This window comes from Argentina anserina, chromosome 3, assembly GCF_933775445.1.
Source record: "Argentina anserina chromosome 3, drPotAnse1.1, whole genome shotgun sequence".
Classification (NCBI taxonomy): Eukaryota; Viridiplantae; Streptophyta; class Magnoliopsida; order Rosales; family Rosaceae; genus Argentina; species Argentina anserina.
The window spans coordinates 21686274-21697289 of NC_065874.1; the positions used below are offsets into that span (position 1 = coordinate 21686274).

Sequence of the window (11016 nt, forward strand, 5' to 3'; positions counted from 1 at the left end):
TTTTGCAAATTTCCTATTTAGGTCTAAATGGACTCGGTGTAACTTGTAAGTACTTTTTTTAATACTAAACGACTAAATAACAAGGAACGGTTTCTTAGAAAACATGTCCTAAAGATGATAAAATTAACATTGAAGACGATATTACCGCGTAGTAATCAATATTCCGCTCCACAGTAACATCATAATAGTGACCAAAGTTCCCACAAATTTAGCAACAAAGTTTGCTTCTCGAAAGATGTGTAAAAGAGATGCGCTCAAAAACTTGTAAATACTTGTGGAGATGCATTTTTGATGGAACTGTGCAACATCTTCCAAAGGCCTGTTGTAGGATTTGAGATCAGAACTCCAAAATGCTGTTAGTGCTGGCCTAGTAGCTGGTGATAGCAACTTTTTGCCCTTGGAGAGTTTTTATCAAGCTCTCAAGTTTGGCAACATGGCCTTAGGGCCTTTAACAACCAAATGTTAACCATGAAGAGCTTGATTGTGCCAAGCTTGGTTAACCATTGCAATGAGAACCAGTTCCAACAATATACAAAGATAAGTTATCTACCCTGTCGGGCTCAGGAAGAAGTCCGTCAGTAATGAGAATACACAAAAAATGATACTAAAACAAGGCAAAGAAGAATTTATGTCACCCATTAAGCAGTCTGCAGTGAAACCGAACTCCAATAGCACAACCTGCATGACGTTCTTCGAGTAATTTATAATGTCACCATCTCTTCTATGAAGAATCTACCATGCATGTTAACATCTCTCATACATGTCATAATGTCATATTCTATGAAGAATTTACCACTTCGACAACTCATGTTATAACTGATATATTTGTTCAGTAATTCTTCAGCCATCACAGCATAAACGATGAAGAGATACTAACAAAGCTTAGCATCATCGATTTCCTCTAGTTTCCATACGAGCCAGGACTGAAAAGCACCTCATTTTATCAGGTCACCATCATGAACAACAGAAGCGAGATGAAGAATACAAATCAAATGACATACTATTGTTTTCATTTTAAAGACAATACAGCAAAAACAGTCCACAAACATAAGTCACACACTCCACAAATAGTGTCTTCTTTCTGATAGCCAAATCTGACCACTGAAATATTATGTCTCTGCAGAGCACATCCTTTGCAATTAACAGATAGATCCAAGACCGGAGATAGAAGAAATTCAAATTTCAAGAAAATATAAAATCTCTGATCATTTATGCCAATAAAGGAAAAGTACAGACAAATAAAGGCTGCAATAAGCTGCCTTGAAATAAATCTGAGTCCAAATGGATAAATAACTCATACTTCAACTCTATCGTGCACATGAGTTTAAAACATTAAGATTTGGAATCACTTCGAATCATTAAACCACAAAACAAACAAATCCTGACTAAAAGATATTTGGCAAAATGTTGAACCACTTTCTAATGTTGAACCACTTGCAAACACCCATCTGTCTCAAAAGGGAAATTGAAAATGTAAATTTTCCAAGTCTGGTTTGGTAGAAGAGAACACCTGGAGCTTTCTTGTGATTTCCTTAGACAGTAAAATGTGAATGAGAGTTTCCCAAGGTTCTTCTATAGGTTCACCTCATAGAAGATACCTTCAAGATTTCATATGAGATGCCAAGGTTCTTCTATAGGTTCACCTCATAGATGACTCCTTCAAGATTTCCAACAACAGATCGAGTCCCAACTAATTCATTAATCTGCATCTTACGTTGTGTCGCTTCACTAATGACCAATGTATCCATGCTGCATATAGAATCAACGCATCAGAAATGGAAAACACATAAATTGAGAAAGAAAATCCTACCATACTGAATGTGCTAAAAGTAAACACTCAAACTAGTCTACATGATATGTTTACAAACCAGAAAAGTTTAATTATGAGTGAATATGTTTTGAGGAGGAACATCTGGCAAAAGACAGAAAAAACGGTAAATTACTAAAGACTACCAGGTTTTAATTTTCAAACCTAGTTGAGTATCAACCAAATAGAGTTGGCATTGAATGTACAAAATGAAGCCCACCGGACGTAAACTATGAGATATTTCTATGATAGTCAGGCATCGAGTAATTCTCCACCTCAAAATAAATATCGGTTCAGTCACCTAAAGGCTAAAGCTGACTTGTGGCAAGAAACCTTAAGACTGTTCAATCGGTCCTAACAGATTTCGGTTATAATAAAAAGATAACTACCCGAGCGACATTTAGACAGAGGTAGAGTTCATCCTCTATGATTAGCTATGGCTGTAATTGGCTGAACACGGTTCAAGTTCAGCTTATCTTCCATTGTGTTCATCTAGCGAATTCGCTCATGTTGAGCTGGGCTAAGGTTCAGATTGGGAAAAATAATTTACAAGACACGTATGAGCTGAGCTGATCGTTTACACTTTTAGATAAGTAAATAAATTCAAGATAAACAGAAAAGAAATCGGAAACTTTCCCTGGTAAATGCTACATACCGTTGGACTTCACTATTTAAGGTTAATGAACACTTCGCAAACACAAGATATACAATGACAAATCGGCATTCAAAGGGCCACAAACACCATGCAAATCATCGAGAAAATCTACAACTAACGTAAGCAACACAGAACTGAGCGGGCTTATCACTTCCGAAAGACATTGAAATTTAGACCAAAAAAATTATTAGGAAAATATTTTAAAAAAATGAAATGGACTGAAATTAAATGAAATAAATATCCTGTTATTTTTCTCGACCAAATGAAAATTGATATTCCTGTTAATTACTTCTTTGAAAAAGAACAAAAAACAGAAGTGGTGAAATACTTTGTACCAATATTAAGAATGCAAGAATGGCATCTGCACTGTGCAACATTAATTTCAAGTAAAAGTTCAGTGGAAGCTACAAAACAGTAAATGAAGCAATTCTAGACCTAGTTATTTTGACAATGCTAAACATACACCTAAATAAAGAAGTGCAAAATAAGTTGCTCCTTACGTCTTAGCACGCGACACATAGGCTAGTATGAATTTGCACATTCCTTCTTTTCTAACTCGAAGAAGTTTTTCCACCGTGTCAAAAAGCGGAGTAATGCTTGACTGCTGAAAGCGTATGCAATGTCAAGGAATGTGTTCTTTTAGACTCACATATCCAGAACTAATACCTAGATAGCATGCAAATTAGATATACAAGAACCAAATTGAGCTACACAAGTAACACCCTCCCAAAACAAACTAAAAGAGGCTTACGACTTTTGATGTTACCCCTCCCAACTTTCTCTATTATAAAGGCAAAAGAATAAAAATTCAGGATATATATATCAGCTCCAAGAATCAAGTCAAACCCTCCTGAATACTTTTGTAAAATCTGGGAGATCTGCTCAGAATTTCCCCATTCTAGTTTCTCAGCTGCTAATCCTGCACATATAAGAAAAATTTCAACCACATTCTTACATTATATAGACCTTTACTTTGCTGTTTTTTTTCTGATCCACACTCACCAGCACAGTATTCAGGATTATCAGATGATGCATGTAGCTCTATATTTTTGTTCAAGATCTGAAAAAGAAAAACTAAACTAGTTAATTAAAGAACAATATAGATGGCTAATCAAATTCATAGCAATTTATATTTTAATATCACAGCCTTGCCTTGAGCACTTCGTCATTGTGGTCTGTTAAAACAACTTCTCTGCAAAATCTGCTGCATAGTATCCCAGTAATACCTGTAGGTAGTAAACATGATATGAAACCAAGTGTGAATCAGATAACAATACATAAATTATGTAAATATGTTTTTGCAGTCATCCAAAGGAACATCTATTTTGTGTGAAAAAGCTATTAAGAAAACTAAAATAAATGACATATCAGTGCAAATAATAAACAAAGAGTATATCATAGTCATCTCAAGAATTCCTCCCCGCCGCCAGTCATTGCCAAACTCACTAAAGTTTGCATATTTCACAAAAGATATTTGGATATATCTTGTTTGTTATCATTCACTACTTGAAGTGACCTGACGAGAGGATTCACTGATATCTTGTAAAGAGAAGGAAGGAAAAACTTAGACTAGTGCTCACCTACCCCAGACCCTAACTCGATAACGCTGCAGCCTTGCAGAATATCTGCATTCTTAGAGAGGTAATCATTCATCAGCATCGCCCCTGGCCACACCAATTGCCCTGTAAGATCAAAATCAGCTGTTCCAAGAGGTTAGAATTACAACTTGAGATCAAAAGATTTCAGTTTCGTCCCAATATGTAACATGGGATCAAATGCCCAAAACCTCTTTCACAATCAGTAACCAAACAGAGAATATAGATAACTGACAAAAGAGAACTGAGTGGATGCTTCAGGTTTGGGGTTTAGGGTAAGAAATCCAATCGCAAATGAAGTGAAATCAGATCGGAGAAGGGGACAGATACATACTGGAAGCAGATTGGAGGCAAAGGAGTTGAAGAACTTGAGACCCAAATGTGAAAGTGGTGAGCTGGTAACTGTATCACCAAACCCGTTTGAATTAGCTTCAACATTTGCAATCAAGCTCGACCTGAAATTAAACAAGAGACAAAAATACTCACTTGTCGTCGATGAAAAACGATGCGTCTAAGCAAACTATGTCGTCGTCGTCTTCTTCTCCCTGTCTTTCCATGGGATGCAGCCCAGGAAGTATGTGTGAACGAGTCGGATTGAAGCTTGACTAGTTACTTTGAAGCAGTGGCGACCAGAAATACGCGGCCGTAGTAACCCAAAAATTTAGCCATAAAATTAGAATTTTTATGGTAATTACTCTATAGTTGGCTTTACTTGAGGACTTAAACTTGCCAAGTTATCTTTCTATTTGAAGTGCATATCATTGCAGGTTGGCATCCCATTGTTTGTAACTGGGGGAATTGGAGGTGTGCATCAACATGGCGAGAATAGTAAGTCCTTTTTTGTACATATCAATGTTATATATTACTAGGATATCATGATGGAAGCCTTCTTTTATGATATGCGACTGCCAGCCTCGGTTATTCTCCTAACCATCTCTTGTGGTTGTAATGATACTCACAATCCTAAGCTCCATATTTCTCATATCTACATTCATTTTTTTCCAGGCAGTCATTTGTGTTTAACATAATTTGAATGTAAGCTCCCAAATAGAGGCACCTTTGTTAAAAAATAGCTAACCGGTTGAATATAACCTTAAGTCACCTTGTGTTCTGGGATAATAAAAAATGAAAACAAAATAAGTAGCAGAGTTTCTCATCTTCATTACCAAGTAGGCAAGTATACATTAGGGAAATGCTGAACTTATACTGGTTTTGGTAAAGGGAAGGTAGATCTTAAATGCCGTATGAATTACATACTGAGTTTGCGGAGGAAAGCTTATGACCATGTAGAAGAATTTGTTTTGAATATCATGTGAAGGCATATGACCATTTAAATAGGGATTTCTTGAATTATACTTTTAAATAAAAGGGTTGCAGGATTAATTGAATATGGGGATATATGGTATAGGTAACCATTTCAATTTCACCAAATAGAATAACAAAGGGAAGTTTAGAGCATGTAGCAACATTTTGTGTTATGTACTGGGGTGGTTGACAGTTTTAACACATTTATTAAGAGCTAAATAGCAACATTTTATAAGGGGACTAATTTTTGGGAAGATGAAGGGAAGATCGCTCACTTATTGTTTTCCAGACGACATAATTTGTTTCCTATTAAAGGGAGATCGGTACCAGAGAGTCTTGTTTTTCATACTGGATATTTCAGAGCTGTGGCAGGATAGAAAATCAAGATTTTTGAATATAAAATACCAGGGATTCATACTGAAGAAAAGAATATAAGAAGTGAGTTATGGTCATAGTGTACAATAAAAGTACATTGGCCTGTGGAATTTTATTGCCTGCCTCTTCAAGCCATTGACTTTATGGGATCTGATGTTGGACAAGGCAGAGAAACAATTAGACAATTGGAGCAAAGTATCTCAATCTAGAGGGGAAGTTTAACCACTAATAAACCAGTTCTTTGCAGCATACTTATTTATTTACTTTTTTTTATAATCTCATTATAGTGGAAGCACAATTCTTTTACGAGGAATATTCTGGATAGCATGTTGAAATCCAAGTGATCTGTAACAATCCCAATTCATGTGTTGCCTTAATAAAAGAAAGGTATAACTGTATAAGCTCTTTGGGGGGGACAGCAGAGGGGACTGGTGCTTAGGAGAGGTCCTGTGTTGCCAATGATATAGTGATGTGGGCTTGACAGGATTAGGATGATCATTTAGGGATTAAGTGGTACAGAGCTGGATAACTTGTGGAATAAAAATATTTTATTCTTTTTGCTCTGCTTTTGGCACTCTCGAGTTGAGATAATATGCTCTTTTACCAATCTTTCGTCTGTTTTTAGTTGTTTGTTTTAGGTACTTTCCTGCTGTATAGTTCTCATATATTTGATATGTTGTACCCTGTATCATCTTGTTTTCTTGTTCCTTGTAATGAAAGTGTGCCTCCTATCCAAAGAAAGAAAAAAGTGTTTACTGAGACGTGTGCAAATTCTCATTATTCATACATAAGTAGGTCAGTGTCCATACCTAAATTGTGTACACTGTTTGGCCATTTTTCTGACTAAATTAATACTGTATGAACCTATTGGTTTTACTTGGCTTTTATGTGTCTGTGCTGTAAGTGCTCCAGAAGTCTAGATAATGCGTACCAGTTTATCTTACTTCGTGTAATTCATATATAGAAATTAACGTCACTTATTTCTTGGTCTTGGGCCAAACAATATGTGTAGAAAGTTCAAAAGGTTTAGAACCGTACTTTTGGGTAAAAAAAATGTTGAAAGATTGTTTTTGTCCTTTGCAGCTATGGACTTATCCTCCGATCTGACTGAGTTTGGAAGGACGCCTGTAGCAGTCATCTCTGCTGGCGTAAAATCAATTTTGGATATCCCAAGGACCCTTGAGTGTTTGGTCTGCAATAAACTATCTCCATGTACAAAGATCACATTATATTATCTGACCAATTGTCCATTTAAAGTTGCTCCTTTTGTTAAACAGGAAACACAGGGAGTTTGTGTAGCTGCTTACAAGACCAATGAATTTCCAGCATTTTTCACAGAAGCAAGTGGATGCAAGGTACCGATGGTCAATAGTATTTCTAATATTGGAAGTTCTGAAGACACTGCTAAATGATGTATTGACCCATGTTATGCTTTATAATGGTGCCTTAACCATGAGTCCTAGCAGTCCTTACCAATAGATTGTTTTGAGAGAAGCTGAATTTGACTGATTGCTGTATTCCATTGGGACTAGAAAATCTAGGTGCCTTGCCGTGTTGATACCCCAGATGATTGTGCTCAGCTTATAGGTAAGTGATGGATAAATTGGAAGTTTAAAGTAATGCCCTAATGCAAACGAAAAGAAATGTGATTTCTTTCAAGTTCCATCCAGGCAACTTCTTCCAAGTAATGGAAGGAAGAAGTTTAAGAGTGATGCCCTTTCTCAAATCTTTCATTTAACAGATGCAAACCTAAAACTTCAGCTTGGAACTGGAATGTTGATTGCTGTTCCATTTCCTAAAGAACACTCGGCTTCAGGAAGTTTAATTGAGTCTGCAATACAGACAGCTCTTAGATAAGCTAGGTGAACTGTTTCTGTCGTTGCTTAATCTGATTTGGGTAAAAGCTTCTCATTCATCTTAATATCAGGCTATCAGCATAGGGTTTGGCAGCCAGAACTTTCTTTCTTATGTGAACCCTCAAAAGTTAAAGAAGTGAGTTTATATCTATAGAATTATTACAAACAAGGAAGAGAACGGCAAATATGAAAATGAGTAAATTATTATCAATCATTGACCTCAATTCCTGTGTATCTGCTCAAAATTGGTTTCATTATTTTATCTTACTTATTTTAGTTGCATGAAAGATGGAACATCTAGGTTCTTATTACATCTTACCAATACTTGTATATTAAGAGACGATTTTTTGTAAGCCTTTTACATAATTGAACCCCAAGACGCTCTGTCTTTTAGGCTCGCACATCTACTTTTCTCTTGATGTATCAAGTTACGTCTGTCCGGTGGGTGATAGCGTCAATGCGGGCCACAGGTGGTGATCCTCAGGGTTCCCGGTGACAAACACAACAAGTTTCCGGAATAGTGTTAGAGATGGCAGCATTTGCATCATAGTTGCTGCAGGGTTTGCCTATTTACTGTGTTGTTTACTCTTGGCTTTGAATATAATTTAAGAGTGGATAAAGTTAAATTGAGGAATATCATCTTCCGGAGGTGCCATCCTTTCTAGACTCCACATGCACATTTGGAAGGTTGCTTGGTCTCCTTCTCTCTTTGTCTTGATATACAGCAGGTATGGTCGTGGCCATTTTGCATTTTGAAAGACAACCAAATTGGAAGCACCTTGTGAGCTCTCTTTCAAACTCACACTCAACCCTACTAGGAAACAAAACGTAAGAGCCTTGTTTTGGGAAGCACCACTGATACCTTCATCCGCCATAGGTGAAGACAAAGAGGAGCAAATGAAGGCAAAGTTTCAGATAGAGCGAACAGGTTCTAGACAGAGCGAGTAAAACTAAGTGAGGGAGAACCTGCAATTCAATCTTGTCAAGGACAACAAAACAAAATAATGATAAGACATCCCCACGCATTGTTGACAACGTTGCTATCAAGTCTTCTTCCGTCCTCCACAGCTCCAAGCTTCACTTAAAACCCCAACTGAACTGCTGCTTGCTCCTGGTATAAACAAAGCTTTTGGATACAAAGTGGTGGGTTGTACGTGAAGGTTTTGAACTTTTGATCAATTTGATCTCAATTTTGTTTTCATTCTCTTGGTTATTTATGAAACTATAATGATTTGTTTGCCCTTTTGTTAATGTTCTCTGTTCGTTTCCTTTAGAGTTGATCAGAAGTTTTCACCCTTGTAAATTTTAGACAGACGTGATTATATACCGTTGTAGTTGGGTTAATTTCTGATATCTTCTTTGAGTCTCTGATATGGGATTAAGATTAGCTGCTGATAAAATCTACTCACAATAGTATATTTGCATGTTTGACATGATCCTGTAAATTCGTAGCCTTTTAGGTGTTTCTCTTCAACTACTCTGCTTCTGAATTACTTTCCATTTCTTGTGAATGCTTTGTTTGAGTTTTTTTGTTTTGTTCACCAAATTGGGAAATCTTTCATATTTGGACTGACATTTTTCAATAGAATTCTGCAACTCATATATCTTCACTTGAGAGTTGAGACTAAATATATTTTTTGAAGTTATTTTGAGCTCACCTCTTTCCATTGTAATCAAGTCATTCTTGTTTCTTTTAGGGCACGCATGTTCCCTGACGAAGTGTCACCATCTGCAACCTCATCTCCCCTCCAATTCTTTACAATGAAGCCACCTAGTTTAGGATCACCATACCCTTGGCAAAAAGAGCTCAAATCCGAGGAGAGGGGCCTGTGTTTGATCCACCTGTTGCTCGCTTGTGCAAATTATGTTGCTGCGAGGAACCTCGAAAATGCAAATGTTACCCTTGAGCAAATCTCCCTGCTTGCCTGTCCCGATGGCGATACGGTGCAGCGGATTGCTGCCTACTTCACTGAGGCTCTTGCTGATCGAATTGTCAAAGCTTGGCCTGGTCTTTATAAGGCCTTGCATTCCACTAGAATATCTTCAGTTTCTGAAGAAATTCTCGTTCGGAAAGTGTTTTTTGAGATGCTTCCATTCTTAAAGGTAGCTTATGTGCTCACTAATCAAGCTATCATTGAAGCCATGGAAGGAGAAAAGATGGTCCATATAGTCGACCTTAATTCATCTGAACCTGCACGGTGGATACCTCTTCTTCATGAATTATGTGCAAGGCCAGAGGGTCCTCCTCACTTGAGAATAACCGGCGTCCACGAACATAAAGAGGTACTAGATCAAATGGCTCTTAGCTTGACTGAGGAAGCAGAAAAATTGGATATTCCATTTCAATTCAGTCCCATAATCAGTAACTTGGAAACACTTAATTTCGAAAGGCTACGTGTTAAAACCGGTGAGGCTCTAGCTATCAGCTCAGTTCTCCAATTTCACTCCCTCTTGTCACCAGAAGATGATTTCCATAGAAAGAACTCTCCCGTAGTGTTGCAGATGGTCAAAGGCACATTGGGTGAATTGCTAGAGATAGAAATGGCCAAGGGTTATAGCCCCAGTCCTGACTCAACCTCATCATCGCCACTATCGCCAGTTGGTCCAACGAAGATGGATAACTTTCTTCATGCACTTTGGGGTTTGTCACCAAAGCTCATGGTACTTACCGAACAAGATTCCAATCATAATGGCTCCACTCTAATGGAGAGGCTATTTGAAGCTCTATACTCGTATGCTGCATTGTTTGATTGCTTGGAGTCTACGGTTTCAAGAACTTCATTGGAAAGAATGAAGATAGAGAAAATGCTGTTTGGGGAGGAAATTAAGAACATTATAGCTTGTGAGGGATGTGAGAGGAAAGAAAGACATGAAAAACTTGAGAAGTGGATTCAAAGGCTGGACTTAGCTGGCTTTGGAAGTGTACCTTTGAGCTATTGTGGTATGCTTCAGGCAAAAATGTTGTTGCAGGGTTATGGTTGTGATGGATATAAGATCAGCCGAGAAGAGAATGGCTGTGTGTTGATGTCATGGCAAGATCGACCCCTATTTTCTGTCTCAGCTTGGAGATGCAGGAAGTAGACATGGAGTATATATACTCATCTCCATCATGATGTTTGATTACATTAAATAGATCAACCTTTTGTTTGGCTGTTTACATTTCATTTGTGTTTACTTTTCACTTTTATATCCAATTGGTACTGATACTGAGCCCTGGTCAAGGCATCTATTTTTAAGATATTATTAATGTTCTTGTTTCGATGTTTCCTCTTTGTATCTCACTACTAATAATTGAATCAAAAAGTTTTGAAATCCATCCATTCAGTCAGCATGCATGTACTCCCATGACCAGTCAAATTTTAACTCTAAGAGGGATCAGTTTCGTCTAAAGGAAGATGACGGAGAAGTGTTGGGATGAAATTT

The 11016-nt window shown here is 37.3% G+C and overlaps 3 protein-coding genes across 3 annotated transcripts; 2 read left to right on the forward strand and 1 right to left on the reverse strand.

Annotated features, from left to right (window-relative positions):
• Positions 1-1180: 1180 nt before the first annotated feature.
• Positions 1181-4687, reverse strand: LOC126787702 (uncharacterized). Its single transcript, XM_050513602.1, has 8 exons — positions 4544-4687; positions 4392-4459; positions 4043-4162; positions 3615-3688; positions 3465-3522; positions 3280-3381; positions 2963-3074; positions 1181-1749 (listed from the first exon to the last, which is right to left on the reverse strand). Exons 1-8 carry the CDS (start codon positions 4612-4614, stop codon positions 1632-1634), a joined length of 723 nt encoding a protein of 240 aa, XP_050369559.1. The 5' UTR covers positions 4615-4687; the 3' UTR covers positions 1181-1631.
• Positions 4613-7603, forward strand: LOC126787238 (pseudouridine-5'-phosphate glycosidase). Its single transcript, XM_050513153.1, is given in 6 exon segments — positions 4613-4645; positions 4825-4885; positions 6821-6927; positions 7015-7092; positions 7279-7324; positions 7479-7603. Coding segments are annotated over 6 exon segments (450 nt in total).
• Positions 7604-9296: 1693 nt separating this feature from the next.
• Positions 9297-10674, forward strand: LOC126788694 (scarecrow-like protein 3). Its single transcript, XM_050514710.1, has one exon. It carries the CDS (start codon positions 9298-9300, stop codon positions 10672-10674), a length of 1377 nt encoding a protein of 458 aa, XP_050370667.1. The 5' UTR covers position 9297.
• The last annotated feature ends 342 nt before the right edge of the window (positions 10675-11016 follow it).